This window comes from Gopherus flavomarginatus, chromosome 5 (genome assembly GCF_025201925.1).
Source record: "Gopherus flavomarginatus isolate rGopFla2 chromosome 5, rGopFla2.mat.asm, whole genome shotgun sequence".
NCBI lineage: Eukaryota > Metazoa > Chordata > Testudines > Testudinidae > Gopherus > Gopherus flavomarginatus.
Window position 1 is genome coordinate 85,568,599 of NC_066621.1, and position 18,209 is coordinate 85,586,807.

At 46.8% G+C, this 18,209-nt stretch overlaps 1 protein-coding gene across 1 annotated transcript in view; it reads left to right on the forward strand.

Moving 5' to 3' along the window:
• CRY2 (cryptochrome circadian regulator 2) overlaps nucleotides 1–16,901 on the forward strand; it is a 31,363-nt gene extending 14,462 nt beyond the window's left edge. Inside the window, exons 4-12 of the mRNA XM_050955354.1 lie at nucleotides 2,175–2,359; nucleotides 8,558–8,646; nucleotides 9,854–9,994; nucleotides 10,595–10,906; nucleotides 11,720–11,871; nucleotides 12,036–12,238; nucleotides 12,760–12,849; nucleotides 14,105–14,246; nucleotides 14,802–16,901. Coding sequence (XP_050811311.1) covers nucleotides 2,175–2,359; nucleotides 8,558–8,646; nucleotides 9,854–9,994; nucleotides 10,595–10,906; nucleotides 11,720–11,871; nucleotides 12,036–12,238; nucleotides 12,760–12,849; nucleotides 14,105–14,244 — 1,312 coding nt within the window. The 3' untranslated portion in view covers nucleotides 14,245–14,246; nucleotides 14,802–16,901. The remainder of the gene's footprint in view (nucleotides 1–2,174; nucleotides 2,360–8,557; nucleotides 8,647–9,853; nucleotides 9,995–10,594; nucleotides 10,907–11,719; nucleotides 11,872–12,035; nucleotides 12,239–12,759; nucleotides 12,850–14,104; nucleotides 14,247–14,801) is intronic.
• The last annotated feature ends 1,308 nt before the right edge of the window (nucleotides 16,902–18,209 follow it).

The following is an 18,209-nucleotide window of genomic DNA, read 5'->3' on the forward strand; positions in this document are numbered from 1 at the left end:
ACAAGATAACATCCATGCCCCATCATTTAGGAATGCTTCTGTTCCTAAGCCTGCCCCAGTAATTTGCTTGGTTGGGAGATGAGAAGGCACAGAGGTTTTTCATCCTTGTTTTTTATTCTAGTGAAAGGAGGGCTCATCGCAAAAGCCACAGTTTGGTCCAAATTGCAGTTTCTGTTCAAGGCAGACCCTGTGACTAGAGGGGTGCTACTGTCCTGATTAAGGTGCATTGCCAGAGCTGTGGGTGGGAATCCTAGGACTGGATATTAGTGGGGACTTCAGACTGAGGCCATCAGCACATATATGGAAGAGGACTGGGTAGTGTGGCAAGGCACAACTGAGGTGCCTCTGTAGAGCAGGAGCTGGAGAAGTGGGGAAACTTGAACAGCACTATCAGATTGTCACACTCTGGCACAAACCTGTTGAAGGAGCAGTTGCTATACTTGTCAAGGCCTCGTGCTCCCATTACATCAGTGATGTAGATGTACTGAGAAGCTTCTTACAATATATTGGAGGGACAGGTATAAAGGTCTCAGGTTTCTTTCTCTCCTGCCTCTTTCCAGTGTGGACTTCCAGGGGAGCAAGTGGCATAGTGCAAAAAGTGGGGAAGACTGTAGGGGATGAGGGTGTATTCGTAAGGGTGGAAACTTCTAAATTACTTTTTGAAGATTGCAGGGAAGCAAACAGCTTCCTTCAAGCTGCACAGGTGTGACTTTGCTATATACCAGCAAAAGCTTACTCCTTTTTGGTGTTTCCTACCCTGTATCTTACCTTTCTTATCTACATGAAGAAATAAGAGAGAATGTGGTGGGAATCTGTTGAAAATCTTTAACATGACCATGCTCTGCCTTTAAAAGACTCCTGTCCCTCCCCCAGTATGCACGAGAGATCCTGGCATTTATGACCTAGATCCAAGCAGCAGCAGCAGCTATGCTAGAGTTATTAGGGAACAGCCTCCTGCCTTCTGGCTGCTGTATAGAGCTGGGAAGATCTGTCACACAGTATCCCATGTGACCAGCTGCTCTGTGAAGGTTCCAGGCTAGCATGGAGCTCCTCCCTTCTACACGTGCAGCTGATGGGGGGGCCGAGAGGGGAGGGAGGCAGGCACGTGGCATCTCCTGAAACACTAGGCTCCCAGCTCATTCCTTGCATAAGTTGTTGACTGTCAGGATGGGGAGGGTAGCAGCACTTGCAAGTGCTCCTGCAGGAGTGCTGGCTTGGCTGTTTCAGCTTTATATAAACCTGTCACTCTGAGTTTTCCCTGTTTTCCTATTAACTCTTTTGCTCCTGGCACTGTGCTGGGGACAGTGCTGAGGAAAAATGCCCTTGTTTCTGCTCATGGAGACTCTGCCACACAGTCTTCTCCAAATTTTTTTAGCACTGTTCCGGGAAGCATCACATTTAATTCCCCAGTAGAGACTTGGGCAGGTTATAGGCACTTAGGAAGGTAGAAGGGAGCTGTGGCTACCTTGCAGCCTGTGCTCCTGGTTTGAACACTAAAAAGTAAATGGCATACTGAGTATGACACAGAATTGCTTGCAATCATATGGAGTTGGGGAGGGATGGGGATTTTTCTTCTCCCAGGAGAGGAGTGAGGCACACTGGGATTTCTCTCCTCTGAGAGGGTAGAGGAGGGCAGAGTGACAGATGGACTGGGATTTTTTTAGTGTGGAGGAAACAGGAACAAGCACAGGCTGGGATTTCTCTAGTATAGGGAGGGGGCTGGATGCAGGCTAGGATTTCTCAAAGATGGGTGCGGAGCACATGAAATGATGGAAGCTTGGATTTTACTGATCTAGAGAGAGGGATGGGACAACTAAACTGGGATTTGTCATCTGGGGGAGCAATAGAAAAGAGGGTGACTGTTGTAGGTTGGATTTCTCACTTTGGGTGGGGGCACACATTGTCTCAGGCTTGGGTTTTTCTGGGAGCAGGCCATGGCATGGGGACTAGTGCAGGCTGAGGTATCTTTTCCTGCAAATGGGGTTAGCCTGGAGTTTCTTTAATAACTAGTTGAAGGGACGGATCCAAATGGAGGGTGAGTCTGTCTGGGATATCTCTATCCAGAGAAAAGTGTCCCTGAATCCAAGGGGGCTAGTGCTTGAGTGCTCTTCCCCAACCCTCCCATGAGAATGAAGCTGTTTTCTAACTCTTGTCTCCTGGGCCTGTGTGTCTAGAATAATCGAGCTGAATGGCCACAAACCACCTCTCACGTACAAGCGTTTCCAGACCATCATTAGTCGCATGGAGCTTCCCAAAAAGCCAGTGAGCAGCATAACAAGCCAGCAGATGGAGAAGTGCAAGTCTGAGATCCAGGAGAATCATGATGACACGTATGGAGTCCCATCTCTGGAGGAGCTGGGTATGTGTCCAGGGTTGAGGGGGCTTAACTGCCAACCAAACAAGCTCTATTAGGATGTTTCTGCTGGTAGGAATGCTTCCAAAATGATTTCATTGTTTTCAGCTGACCTGGGCAGGCTACTGCCTTGGGAGCAGCACACTGGATGAGCCATGGAATTTGGGGAAATGAGCCACTGATTGTCCAGCTGTCTGTTATGCTTGATTCTAGTGCAAACTCCTCTCCTTCCTCCCCCCATTTTTGTTGATACCTCTCAGTATGATCTGCCATCCTTTGCACGCTTTTTCAGCCCTGAGGCCCTCAGTGCTGCTCAGTCCAGACCCACTGCATCCTCTATTTTGGTCCCTGACAGGCTGCTTGTGACAGATCTGGGGGTGTTAATCATGCTAAGCTGAGACTGTCACACGTGCTTTACTGTGACTAAAAAGGATTAATTTGGAGACTCAGACAAAAGTTTTTGTTGAAACTGCTACCATCCACCCTTAAGTACCCATTGGTGTTGAGGGAATCAGTGTTTGCTTTCAAGCTGTGTAAGTGCTTGGATTTGATTTGGAGGACAGAAATTGATTGTAGAGAGAGGAGGGAGAAAATATGAGTAGTTCCTGTCAGACTGTCTGGAATAGTTCACAAGCATGAGTGCCAACCTCAGGACAGACTGTCAAGAAGCAGGGCACTCACCCAAACTGGTTGAGAGTTCTGTACTTAAATTTTACTAACTAAGCAACAAGTGATCTCTCCTCAAGTATTATGGCAGCTTAACCGTGAAGTCAGACAGTCCTCTTGGGTACTGTCTATCCTGCCACCCAGGCAATCTTGCCTTTGTGATAGATGATCCTTTACATCAAAAATCACAACAGGACTCAAGTTACTCCCAGGCCCAACAGTCCAGTTGCTTATCTCAGGTCAATTACATCTTAGACTTCACACTAAAGGTAACATTTGTAGCCAATCCTATAATTTAACTAAGAAAAAGGAATGTGTTGTTTACACAGTTAAATAGGTAAACCTATACACACACACACACGAGTCCCAGCTGTGAGACTGAGGCTCAGGAGTTGCAAGTGGCTCTTTGCAGCACATGGTATTAAAACACTGATTTAATTATTAACCAGTCAGGATGCTTTTATTATGTTAATCAATTGTAGTTGATAAAATAATACTTAGTCATTCATTTTGCTGTGAGAGAGAGAGAGAGATATAGATATAGATGTGTAATGTTAATCACTAATCATATGAGAGTCATAGTAGTGGGAATTCATTGTTTCATTTACTTACTATATATATAGTAAATGAAACAATGAATTCCCACTACTGTGGCTCTTTTGCATAATGTTAATCACTAATTTGACTCCTGAACCCCTGAGGTCGGAGTACCACTGAGTTAGTCTTAGATTCCAAAAGGTGATAGAAAATGCTATGATATGCAAGCTTTCTATGTCTTCTAAAGCTAACCCAAGCCTGGCAGCTGGGGGATCCCTTGCTTATGCTTAGAAATATTTCCCTCTCCAAATTCCAAGCAGCATAATGATCCATTTACTTCTGGTCAGGGATTTGTATTCCCTTCCTTCAGAGCCCAAACTGATGGGACTGTTTGTGCCATCTCCTGTTCATAGGTTGCCCCCTCCTCCCCCCCCCCCCCATCATCAGTCTGTCCTTTGGTGTTTCAAAGTGGCTCATTTGGTTTCAATGGGCTGCCTTGTGTGCAGGCCCAGCACTTTACAATAATTAATGCTTCTTTCCTGTTTCGTGAGTTACACAGTTAAAGGTTCACAATGAAAACACTCAATATAACTTTATACCAAGGGATACAGATATTGTAAGTCAGAGCAGTATGTGCAGTATCCTACAAACATTTCATCAAGTCTAACCACTAAACACATTCTTATAAACTTAACATCTATTTTAACAATGCTAACGCTCAGATAAGCCAGGCTGGTTTCTAGCTGTGAATTTGTCAGTGTTCAGTGAGGCCTGTTGACCTTAGCATGAGCTGGCAGCGTCACAGTTCCATGCTTGTCCGCTTCAGTCCCATCAGCTGCTGATGGTTCTACGGTATCAGAAAAGAATATTCAAGGCAGAGGGTGATGCACAAATCCCAACCCCAGATCAAGGATCTGAATCTAAATGTAAGCAAAGGGCAAGGTTATTGCTTGCATTTGGAGTATTGTTCATATGTAGATAAGTGCCGCTATCAGCTTTCCAGTTGTATCTGGGTACTGTGGGACACTGCCTCAGTAGACTAGCAAGGGGAGGGCTGTGTGAAAAGTTGGTAGGACTCAGCAGAAGTCCTTCTATATGAAAATAATGGGGGATTTGGCTCTTGAGGATAGTCTCGGATCAAAATGAAGAATGTATCTGAACTCCTCTATCGTTTTGTAAGCAGGGACCTGTATAGGAAAACTGCATTGCTGCTACCCATATTGTACTTGTTCTGGGGATTAATGTGATATAGATGCTCAGTGCTGTTTAGTCCAGTATCTTCACTAGTACCAGACTGAGAAACTAAGGGTATGGCTACACTTGAAATTTCAAAGCGCTGCCGCCGCAGCACTTTGAAGTGTGAGTGTGGTTGGAGCGCCAGCACTGGGAGAGAGCTCTCCCAGCGCTGCACGTAAACCACATCCCTTACGGGTGTAGCTTCCGGCGCTGCGGCACTGATTACACTGAGGCTTCACAGCGCTGTATCTTGCAGTGCTCAGGGGGGTGTTTTTTCACACCCCTGAGCGCGAAAGTTGCAGCGCTGTAAAGTGCCATTGTAGCCAAGCCCTAAGAGTCTCCCTTGACTTGCAGCCTGTGTGATGAGATACTTCTGGGTTAACTGGAAGATACTTCATCGATTAGCAAATCTGATAGGGAAGAGGTGCCTGTTGTGATGATTGGGCCTACAGGTTTACCCTAATTGTGAGCTCAACTGTAAAAAATGTAAATCTAACAATAAATGTTGGTCGGAAAAGATGCAAAAGCGAGACAGACTGAATTAGTCAAACAAAAAGGCCTACTGATGCAACTCAGGAACTGCTAAGATCATGCTTGGTATGCAAGAACAGTGTGAAACCGGAAAACTAATAATCCAAAATTGGTATATTGGCTATTGGACCTAACTGCTGGACTAAACAATTAGGGAGTGGGATGTTCCACCCATCACTCACTGTTGGGTTCCTAAAGAATGAGACTTTAGGAAGGAAAATTGGCTACTGGAGCATGTTTCATCATCATGGCTGCTACTCCCACTTGGGCATCGTGATCTTGAGAGATGTCCTGGTGAGGGAGGGACCCAGATGACACAGCCTCTTCCACCAGCTCCAGCTGAATCCCAGACACCAGCTGGGATTTGAGACTTTCTCCACCTGCTCCCCCATCTGTCCTTTTTCTGTCTTGTCTTTTCTTTTCTTTTTTCTTTCTCTCTCTCTCTCACACAAGAGTCTGGCTTAGCCAGCGAAGACTCTATTTTGCAATGCTTCTGTAAGCCTGTGGCTGGAAAGAGCCAGTTAAATGCAGTGTCTTGAACAGCCTAGTGCTGGTACAACTTTGCCAGGTCTTGGAGTGGCTGATAAGACCATGTGCTGTCTTTCTTTCTGGCAGTGAGGGTGTAAGTAAGAGTCAGTGTGAGATATAGAAGCTGCATTTTTTATCCTTGCTGTCCTTTTTCTCTCGTTTTGTGTAAGTTTGTAGTGTTTAGTCTTTTAGAAAACAGGATCTGACTTTAACAGCAGCAGCTCTGGTCCATCTCCCCAAAAGGGCAGTTATTACCATCTTTAGTACAATCTAAAGCACTGTTGAACAAGGGGAGTTTTTAGAAGGAAAATCACCCAGCTCAAGTGAACAAGGGATGTTAAAATGAAAAAGTCTTACTCAGTACTTACATTTCAAATGCTTTAACTCTTTTTTTTCCTTTTTTCCCCTGTATCTTTAATAAAAGGCTAGAGGGATTTCTAATAGTGTTTTGCCACGGTGTTAAGCAGGGTGAGGTTTCACTACAACAAATCCCTAAACTTGTTTAATGTTGGAGAGTGACTGGGTTATAAAATCATAGAACAGTAGGGCTGGAAGGGACTTGGAAAAGTCAAGTCCAGCCCTCTGTGCTGTGGCAGAACTAAGTAAAGCTGGACTATCCCTGACAGGTATTTCCAACCTGTTCTTAAACATCCAATGATAAGGTTTCCACAACCCCCTTGGAAGCCAAGTCCAGAGCTTAATTACCATTATAGTTAGCAAGTTTTTCTTAATATGTAACCTAAATCTCCCTTGCTGCAGATTAAGTCCATTACTATTTGTCCTGCCTTCAGTGGACATGGAGAGTAATTGACTGTTGTTTGGTCCCTACTCAGCTTCCTTTTCTCAAGGCTAAAAGTACCCAGTTTCTTAACCTTTCCTCATAGGTCAGGTTTTCTAAATCTCTCATTTTTGTTGCTGTCCTCTGGAGTCTTTCCAATTTGTCCACATCTTTCCTAAAGTGTGGCACTCAGAATTGAACACAGTACTGCAGCTGAGGCCTAACCAGTGCCAAATAGAGCAGGAACGTTACCTTCTGTGTCTTATATCTAGCACTCCTGTTACTACACCCCACAATGATGTTAGCCTTTTTCTCGGCAGCATCACATTGACTTGTTTTCAGTTTGTGATCCACTGTAATCCTAGGAGCCTTTCAGCAGTACCACCACCTAGCCAATTATTTTCTAGTTGTGCGTTTGATTTTTTTTTCCTTCCTAAGTGAAGTACTTTGCACTTGTCTTTATTGAATGTCATTTTGTTGATTTCAGGCCAATTCTCAAAAAAGGTCGCTGTGAATTTTCATCCTGTCTTCCAAAGTGCTTGCAACCCGTCCCAGCTTGGTGGTGTCTGCAAATTTTAGAAGCATACTCTCCACTCCGTTATCCAAGTCATTAATGAAAATACTGAATAATGACGAACTGCAGCAGGATCCCCCTAGATATGCTCTCGCAGTTTGACAGTGAACTATTGATAACTGCTCTTTGAGTATGGTCTTTCAACTAGCTGTGAACCCACCTTATAGTAATTTAATCTAGACCATATTTCCTTACTTTGCTTATGAGAATATCTTTTAGGACTGTCGAAAGTCTTATGAAAATAAAGACACATCACATCCATTGCTTCCCCACTATCCACTAAGCAAGTAACCCTGTCTAAGAAGGAAATTAGGTTGGTTTGGCATGATATTTGATCTTGACAACTTCATGCCATCTGTTCCTTATAATGGTGTTATCCTCCAGGTGCTTACAAATTGATTGTTTAATAATTTGTTCCAGTATCTTTCCATGTAACAAAGTTAGGCTGACTGATTTATAATTCCCCAGGTCCTCTTTGTTCCTCTTTTTAAAGACAAGTAACTATGTTTGCCCTTCTCCAGTCTTCTGGGACCTCACCCGTCCTGCAGGAGTTCTCAAAGTTAATTGCTAATAGTTCTGAGATTGCTTCAGCTAGTTCCTTAAGTACCATGATGAACTTCATCAGGTCCTGCCTACTTGAATATATCTAACTTACCTCAGTGTTCTTTAACCTGTTCTTCTCTATTCTGGCTTATATTTCTTTCTCCTTGTTGTTAATATTAATTGTGTTGAGTTATCTGTTCACCATTAAACTTTTTAGTGAAGACTAAAGCAAAATAGGCATTAAACTCTTCAGCTTTCTTGATGTCATCAGTTGTTTACTCTCCTTCCCTGCTAAGTAGAGGACCTACGCTTGGTCTGTCTCTTGCTGTTAGTGCATTTAAAGAACTTCATCTTGTTGCATTTTATGACCCTTGCTAGATTTAACTCATTTTATGCCTTAGCTTTTCTAATTATGATTGTCAATAGCTTCAACTGTTTGGACCCATATAATCCATCTGAATTAATACAACATGCCCCCTCCTGGCTATTCTGTTTATCATTGATACTGAGCCTGATAGAGGATACAGTAGATGACCACTCTGCATTGATAGGGTTTGCAAATGGACGATGGTGGGGTGGTGCCCCAAGAATGCTGACTGGAGAACTTAATTTGGGGACAGGCTTCGTACTGGGGTGTCAGAGCAGTCATGCTTGCTTTGCTGTAGAAGGATCAGAGTTGCAACAATAAACCAAATATTCAGAGAGCTCAGAAGCCACCTTTTTCAAGTCTGATACTGTTGCCGCTAGAGCCCTGCTGGGCCCTTTGCATAGTGTTGGCTTCCAGCCTTACCACCCTGTTTGTTCCTCTCAGGTTTCCCCACGGATGGGCTTGCCCCAGCAGTTTGGAAAGGAGGGGAGACAGAGGCCTTGGCCCGGCTGGATAAGCATTTGGAAAGAAAGGTAATCAACCTACTTTCACTCAGAAAATGGTACTTTCTGCATGCTGAGGCCTCTGGCTAAGAAATATTAACACTGGTTGTCCCCCTTGTTTCTGTTGCTTGTAGCAACAGACACAGCTCTGTGTTGAAAGGAATGACTCTGTAGGACCCAGGCTGTGTGGGACATAGGGAATGTGCCCTCCCCAATTCTAGGCTTCAAAGCATCCAAACTGAAGTGGAAGTTCATTGATGTACATGCACTTAGGGGTGGAATTCGCTCACCAAGCAGTGCTGGTGTTGCAGTGCCTTTGGAGCATGAAGGGTGTTGAGCCCCATTCTCTCTGGGGTAGCATAAATGAAGAGCCTTCTACCAAGGTACAATGCTGGCTGCAGACTGCCTTCCAGCTCCTTTTTAATCTTCACTTGGAGACATTTGTGCAGGTGCACTAACAGGACAAGGCTTTTCCCAGGCAGGGCATGAGAGGACTGTTAATGACATATGCCATGTTATACCTTGAGCCACACATTGTAATATCTAGACACTTTCTGTTGACCCGGTTCTCTTTATTGCTTCACACAGAGTAAATAACAATAAGAACAGGAGTATTAGGTGTTACTAGTAACAATACAAGATAAAATTACTCAGACAGAAATAACTGAGTTGTCTCTTTAATGCTAACCTTTCTTGATGGTAGTTGTGCAGTTCACAAGTTTCATCCTGCCATGCTTCACTGGGGGAAAATAAAACTTCACTGTAATACTCTGCAGGTAGTGCTGAATCTCATCTTTATGTAATTGCAGACTGCCATGTTCAATAGTAGTCTTTCCTCCTGGAGTCACTTGCTGCATGTGTCAGGGAGACAGTTAAGTTCTCTCCTCATGCGCTCAGAGTTGGATGTACCTGAAGTACTAGGATGTACCTTTGGGAGGTCCTAGGCCCAGACTTATGCTGCAGACAAGAGCTAATAGCCCCCTCCCAGATCAGCATGACTAGATCAAATTCCCTTTAAATGGGAAGTGATTTGTGTTCCTCTCACTGCTGTGGGAGTGTGGAATAGCCAGCTTGAGACATCTCCAACAAATGGATGAAGCCAGTTCACTAGGGATATGGTCCGAGAAATGTAAGGGGCTTTAATGAACCTACCGGAAATAGTTGTGTCCCTGCCCAGCAGCCTGCTCCTTGAATTACTGCATTTCTGAAACCCATTCTCTTTCCCGAATGCTCGTAGGCTTGGGTTGCAAACTATGAAAGGCCAAGGATGAACGCTAACTCGCTGCTGGCGAGCCCCACTGGGCTCAGTCCCTACCTGCGCTTCGGCTGCTTGTCCTGCCGCTTGTTCTACTACCGCCTCTGGGATCTGTATAAAAAGGTGAGAAAAGGAGGATGGGGGGGGGGGGGATTCCTCCTGGTCAGGCAAGCTAGGGACCAGACTGGTTCTGAGCACGGGGGTTGTGTTAATTCCCTTGCAGTTCTGTCATATTCCATTGTTTCTGACTCAAGAAGCTGTAAGTTGACATTCCCTCCTTCCCCCTACCTCTAACTCTACTGGCTATGAAGCAGTGCTCAGCTCTTTAAATATAGTTCCCCCTCCTGGGGGAAACTTACAAAAATGGCGAGACTCTTGTAGACATAATTAGTAGATTTTAGCAGTAGCTATCTGGATTCTCAAGCCTGAGCCCAGCCCTCATAATCATTAGCTGTAGGTTGGCTCTAGTGCTTGTCCTCTTGTTCTGGACAGATCAGTTCCTTCAGTATCTCAGACTAGATTAAAGACAGGTGCTTTCTGTCGCAGTGAGTCTGGTTTCTGGTAAAGGGCTGTTCAGAGGATAGCTCCAAATGTAGCTAGCAGGCTTGGTCGCTGAGTAGGAATTGCCTGTAGTGATGGGGCAGAGGGAGGGTTGAACTGAGCTGTCCAGGTGCAGAAGCTGGGAAAGGCTAATATCTCTTTGACCCTGCTTCTCTTCCATAGGTGAAGCGTAACAATACACCACCACTCTCACTATATGGGCAGCTTCTCTGGCGGGAATTTTTCTATACGGCAGCCACTAACAATCCCAAATTTGACCGCATGGAGGGGAACCCAATCTGCATCCAGATTCCCTGGGACAGGAATCCTGAAGCCTTGGCAAAATGGGCAGAGGGCAAGACAGGCTTCCCTTGGATTGATGCTATCATGACCCAACTGAAACAAGAAGGTTGGATCCACCACCTGGCCAGGCATGCTGTGGCCTGCTTCCTGACCAGGGGTGACCTCTGGATCAGCTGGGAGTCTGGAGTCAGGGTAAGTCAGGCATTTCTAGACCTAGGCAACAGAGCATGGGGAGGGCAAAATCCTGGTGGCACATTCTGCTGGGATGGCAGTACTGTCATGGCAGTCATTTGGCATGTAGAGTAATGTGGAAGAGAGGATGAGCTAGCTGGCTTTGCTTTGGTCACAAGCCTAGCTTTTTCTGCCTAATTCAATTAAGTCCTAAAAGCAAATATGGGATAGTCTACAGTTACCTATGTAAATGGGACCCATTGGTTAATATGGGCTGTTTATTAAAAAGTGCCCCCAGCCCAAGTGGAGGCAGAGGCATCGCTGCCCCAAGGGGCTGAAACTCTGATAGACAGTTGAAATTGGAATACACAACTCCTAGGAACCAAATTGGACAGGAATTCAGTGGGTTATTACTAGTATCCTGCTTCCACTCAGAGTGGGGGATGGATATTGTGAGGCCTAGAAGAAAAAACCCTTACTCACTTTTGATTGTTCTGCTGCACAGAACTGCTCTATTCTGCATACTTACATTTCACTTCCAAGTTTAGGGTTGGTGTCCAAATCTTGCAGTAAAACTGTATAGCAGAGTCCAAAGCAGTAGGAGCTAACGGGTAGTGGTTGAAAACCTGACCAGACAGGGCTTCTCATTGGAAATGATTGAGATGTAAGGAAGCATGGTCTGGTGTCTGCATTACTGCTCCTGTTCCAGTTACCAAGATTTGTTTCCTGACCACCTGATACTTAGCATCTGAGACTATTTTCTAGTGTTCCCTGCTACTGGGTCTTTCCCTTGGAGGTTGATTCCCTCACCATCTTTCCCTCTGATTGCTGCAGGTGTTTGATGAGCTACTGCTGGATGCAGATTTCAGCGTGAATGCCGGCAGCTGGATGTGGCTTTCGTGCAGTGCTTTTTTCCAGCAGTTCTTCCACTGCTACTGCCCTGTGGGTTTTGGACGCCGCACAGATCCCAGTGGTGACTATGTTAGGTGAGAAATATGGGTGGGTGCTTCTCACATACCTCCCAGCATGCCAGTGACACACAGCTGCACAATCTGCCTGCCTGGGTGGCTGACTTGTTGCTTATCCCAGACTTGTGAACTCTTTGTGGCTGTACTCTGAATAAGGTGTCATCTCTTTATATGTGCTGCAGGCGGTATTTGCCCAAGTTAAAGGGCTTCCCCTCACGGTACATCTATGAGCCATGGAATGCCCCTGAGTCAGTGCAGAAGGCAGCCAAGTGCATCATTGGAGTGGACTACCCCAAACCCATGGTAAACCATGCAGAGACCAGCCGGCTAAACATTGAACGCATGAAACAGATCTACCAGCAGCTGTCACGCTACAGGGGCCTCTGTAAGTACAAGACACTATGAGACACGTGCGGCATTGTGCACTTTAACCCTGTATCAGCTGAAGGAGATAAGATGGTTGGGATGGGAGGAGGATTCACAATACAGCAAATGGCAGCTGTGTGCCTGACCAGCCCTTTCCAGGAGGAAGTGGCTTCTGCCAAAAGTTTCTCTAAAGGTACATGTTTTCCCTGGGAATGCAGACGAGACCATGAGAACCTCAGTAAGGCAAGCTGTGGAGGTTGGGAATAGGTCTCAGGTAACTGAAATTGGGAAGGAGCCTACTGGGGACCAGAAACCCTGTGCTTCACTCCTAAAGCCCATGCATAAGATCCCAATGAGAAGGGATCGTGGGGGCCAGGACCTGGATCCCCAGCAAGCACTGTACCAACTGAGCTTTAAACCCAGCTTGTCTTTCATCAACACGTGCACCACTAGGTGTTTGCACCCAGGGTGTTCTGAGCTCCTCATGAAAAGCAAGAGCCTGTTCCTCAGTGGAAGTCTCAGTGATCGTTCTCTTCCCAGGTTTGTTGGCCTCCGTCCCTTCCTGTGTGGAAGAGCTCAGTAGCCCAGTCACAGACCCAGCATCAGGCCAGGGCAGCAGCACCAGTACAGGTGAGCAGGAGTTGTTGGTAAGTTACCTAGACAAGTTAATGGGCACTTGGAGCCCATAACTGGAAGGTTACTTCAGCAAGGAACAGGTGTGTGTGGGGGGGGGGTAAAATGGTGTAGATCAGGGGTGGACAATTTTCGCAGGGGGCGGGGCACTCCATTAATTTTGGTAAGTCGTCACAGGCTGCACATCACTACTATATTAATGGAGGAGATAAGGGGGCCTGTGAGGGACTTTGGGTGCAGGAGGGAGCTCCGGGCTCGTGCAGAGTGTTGGGGTGCAGGAGGGAGTGGGGTGTGAGGTGCAGGCATTGGCCGGGAGGCGCTTACCACAGGTGGCTCCCGGTCGGCAATGCAGCAGGATGCTCAAGCAGGCTGCCTGTATGTCATGGCCCCCACACTGCTTCCAGAAGCGGCTGCGGCCAGCTGCTACTGGCACGTCTCTGCGTGCCCCTTGCAGATAGGGAGGCAAGCACAGGGTCTCTGTGCACTGCCTGTGCTCACAAGCACTGCCCTCATAGCTCCCATTGGCCGGAAGCCGGCCAATGGGAGCTATGTGGACAGTGCTGGGGGCAGGGGCAGTGCGCAGAGCCGCCTCTCCCACCCCCACCAGGGGCATGCAGAGATGTGCCAGTAGCAGCTGGCCGCTTCTGGGAGTGGCATGAGGCCACATCAGGCAGGCAGCGTGCCTGAGCGCCCCGCTGTGCCACGGGACTTTTAGAGGCCTGGACTCAGAGATTGCGAGAGGGCAGAAGATGCCAGACAGAAATGTTAGACAGGCTGGATCCAGCCTCCGGGCCGTATTTTGCCTGCCCCAGTATAGATCTTATTCACTTTCATTTAGACTTGCTGGGAATTCCCAAGAGAGCTCTTCCTAAAAGTCCCACAGAACTCTAGTCAGCGATTCTTTCTGGCATCATGTACTACAGTTCCATGGAACCTGTCTAGACACACAGGACATGGAGGGGTGAGGAGATGCAAATAATTTTTCTATAAAACTAGCCCTTTACTAGAGCAGGAAGACTCTGGTGATTGTCTTGGGCTGGAACTGCTGAGATTCAGTATCCTGTCTGTTAAACATTTGTGTCCCTCCCCCAAAAAAAGGTGGAGGCAGGTTGTGGCCGCACTTCCCGTTGCTTTGGCATTGTAGGCTCTCCTTTTCCCCTGCTGTCTCGGCATATAGGTGCCTAAAGCAGTAAATGTGAGATGCCGTAGGGCCAGAGGAAATGTTGCAGTGACTCTCCTCTCCCTCTTGTAGTGCAGAGGCTGTTGCATTGTGGCCAGACCTCTCCAAAGCGTAAACATGAGGGAGTGGAGGAGCTGTGCACTGAAGAGCTGTACAAACGAGCCAAAGTGACGGGTCTGCACATTTCAGAGATCCCCAGCAAGAACTTGTGAACGTGAGTAGCCCCATGATCTTGCTCTGGGATAATTGTGGTGCTGTGGCCATCCTCGGTCTTGTTTCTTGACAGTTGGTGGTGCCCAACTTTAAATGCTGTCAGTTTAAAAATCTAAAACTATCTATCTTATTGTGGTTTGATAGCCCCACAATACTACCAAGTAACTTCTAGTGGGTCTCCTGTCTTGTATTCATGTTGCTATATTGCTTGGCAAGGTTCTAGCTTAGCTGGCCAGCAGAGGGCAGCAGCCTTGTTAATTTAGCAAACACAGACTGCTTTTATCTTATGGACCTGTTTTGCTGGGTTTTGCTCCCTTCATAGGAACCAGCTGTCCCACATAATCAGACTTCACAGCCTGGTTCCAATCTGCTCCAAAAGTTGCAGGCTGGGAGGGAGAGCAGCACATCTTTGTGGGGGCAAGATGCTGTTCCTCATACTCCACTGGAAATGCTCTTGACACTCCTGTTGGAGAGAAGCTGACTGTGTTCTGTTCCATCTTGAGTTCTGCAAAGAGGACTGATACCTAAATGCTTCTTTCTCCTTTTTTTCCTGCAGCCAGAGATGGGAGAATCACAAGGGAAGTGTTGGGGTGCTGGAGTGTTTGCCACAGCAGTGGAGAGGTGCTGCTTCCAGAGGGATCAGAGCTTTTGACCAACAGCTGAAAATGTGGGAGGTCTTTGTGAATGTGTAATTCTGGTGGCTGCCACAGAGAGAGATTGCATCACTTGTGCTTGAGTACATTTTGGCTCACTGGCATACAGAAACCCTGGGACCTAAACCTGTCTCTTCTCAGCCAAACCTGGAATCTGCCCAGATTGGAAGGGGGAAAAGTTTTCCATTCTCTCCCAAGTGTATCTTTCCTTCCCATTTGTCTCATGCACTGGTCCATTTGCTGCCTAATTACAGGGAGCATCATCTTCATGTCAGAAGAAATAGTCACCCTTCCTGTTAAATGGCAGGCAGTGAATTGTCTGTCGCCCCAAACAGGCCAATTCTCCTGTCTGCATAACAGGGTGCTCCCTGAGGCATCTGTTTGAACAGCTCCGGTCTCAAAGCATGTTGAAGTGTCCACCTGTATGAGACAGTTAGCAAAGTAGTGGGATTGGGAAAAGGATGAAGCTGTAGTAATGGAACATCAGTATGGCTGTAGCCATGACCACCCTCCATGGCCTAGGGAGCCCTTTAAGATTCATTGAGCAAATAACATTCATACTGGTGCCTGATCGTGACCCTGGCCAGTCTCCAAATGGGGCAGATGTCTAGAATAGGCCGTTGAATGCAGGCTTTTACCTCTAGGGGTCATCTTGAGAGGACATTTCAAGAGAAGGGTGACTCTTCTGAGAATAAGACTGACTTGATCATAGATGAAGCTTTCTCCCAGAAATTTGCTCCTCTGAGTAGCAGAGAAAGCTACACCTGGTGAGGAAAACTATTCTGGCCATACTAGGCTCTGGCCTCTACCCTTCCTGCACTTTTTCCTTCCTTAAGAAGCCGCCCTTTCAAGCAGAGTGAGCAATGTCCAGTGTGAAGCCTGTGCAGTGTCTGATGTGGAGTGAATGTACCACTAGAATGAGGCTGGGCTGTTAGGCAGCTCTTATTAGCGAGTCTTCCTTGGGCTCTATAGCCCATTCTTTGTGGATATCAGCTCCACTTCCTGTAGGTTGCAGTGCATTTGCATCTGTGTGTTTGGTTTCTGCATCATGTAACCCTATGGCCATGTACCCTGCACAGCATCCTTTCCCCCACACCTGCATTCAGTGCTTTGTATTCTAACCTGGCAGCTTTGTAGGACATACAGGCTGTTAACCATACATCCCTTGGTCTTGTTCTGTATTTCATGCTGTTTCAATAGGGTGCTCACAGGCCCTCAGGCTGCCTCCCCAAATGATGGGTGGAATAGAGTAGACGGGCCTCTGTTTCTGCAGCCTTCATAAGGAATTGTCTCCAGTAGCTGTTCTTAGCACTATGTATTTATTCACAGTCTGAAACCCCTACTTGGCACAGACATAGCCCCTAGCCAAAACAGCGGCTTAGGTTTACATATAGCCTCACCTACTAATAACCTGCTCCCTTACCGTGACAGTGGGAGACCATAGTTTCCCATCTTGAATAGATTTGGATTCAATGTGGGCACCCTCATAAATGACCCTGAGGTTACAAGTATGCACCAATTCAGGGGCATATGAAAGGTTTACAATATGGGGAGGTGGGGCAGTTGTATCAGAACCAAGAGCTAGTTTATTAAACAGCTGATAAATAATCTTTCCTTCCTACTAACACTAGGGCATTGACCCCAGATTTCCTTTTCCAGTGGAATCTATTGACCAGATTTTCCAAGCAAACAGTGAGTCACCCCTCCTGACCTTGTTTGATGTCTATTTTTCCAGACTAATATCCTCTAGCGAGGATTTAGAATAACACAGTAAACCAGCATAGCTGGGGTTTTGTCTCCAAATCTTTACCCAGAGGGGCCCCTATAGCCTTGTAACTGTAGGGGTTAGGGGAAGGAGAGACCCCTGTCCTCTTCTGCAGAGAGAAGGGGAAAGAAATGCACTTTGTACACTTAGAATTTAGAAATTGTGACTTCTGTCATATGGAAGGTTTCATGCTTGTCTGTAAATATGACATTGTTTTATAAATGTCTTTAACCCTCTACTTGCTGTGTTTTCACTTATTTCAAGTGAGTCAGGTGTAGGTTGGAGGAACTTTCTGTGCCAGGGCAGAAAGTCCTCAAGTAGCCTGTTGCAAAGCTTTGTGGATGTCAGGGGAGGGGAATGTGTGCTGTTCTCCTCTGTCATCCCCAGTATTTGTATTCTGGCAGCTGGAGCACCCACAGTTGGCTAGGTGCGGTTCATATAAGACAGACAGACCTGCTTTGAAGAGTTCTCAAGCTGAGAAGATATAAATGTGAGGGGAGAAGAGAGGCAAAGTACACAGTTTATTTTAGGTCTTGATGAGTGTATAGTGACTTTTCAGACAGTCTTAGAGAGTATTCCATGTGGAAAGAGTGGCATGGGAAGAATAGAGACAGGGTCATCCTTACCCATACGCAAAGTACGCAGATGCGTAGAGCACCAGGAAATTACTGCTCCAGCCCCTGCTCTGCCTCTTCCCCATGGTCCCTGTACCCTTCCCCAAAGCCCCAGCCCCACCTCTTCCCGCCCCAGCCCTGCCCCTTCCTGTCCCTGAGGAATGCAGCAGGGCTGGGCCTGCACTCACCAGTGATGGGAAGTGGAGGGCCTGGCCCCAGCTGCGCTGCTGATGAGTGCTGGGGGGCTGTTCCCCAGTGCCCCCCAAGCCAGCCCCCCCATGGAGGCTTGGGCGCCCCCCCCCCCACACACACACACACCTGTGAGGGGTGGAGGGGCTGCGTCGGGCCCCAGAATACCTAGAGATGGCCCTGAATAGACTACCCATTTCAACAACCAATGGGGGGTTGAGACCACTATCTTTGGAGTAGAGAAGATGAATGAGACACTAGTGTTCACAAATCTGCCCATTCACCAACTCCTCTAGGCTGGACATTTTTGTGTGAATGCCAGACTCTCACCTCCCAAAACAAGCCCTCTACTCTCACCCATGGTGAGAGATCCTGTGGTGGTCAGAGGAAAAGCTTCAAAGACATACTGAAAGCGTATCTCAAGAAAACTGACATGGACATTGCAAGCTGGGAGGGGCAAGCCGCCAACCAACCTCAATGGTGCCACATCCTCCATCAGACAGTGGCCTGCTTGGAGAAGAAGCACCTTGTCCTTGAAGCTGAAAAAAGAGAAGGAAGGAAAAAGAAACAACTTTCTCCCTGCAGGCAGCTGACCCACCAAGAAATGACTGTACCTACTGCAGGCAGATATGCAGTTCCAGGATCAGACTCCTGAGTCATCTCAGGACCCATTTGTAAATCTCTGGTAGAGATTCTTGAATTGAGGGATTGCCACTGATGACAACTCTGCCTATATTTTTAAT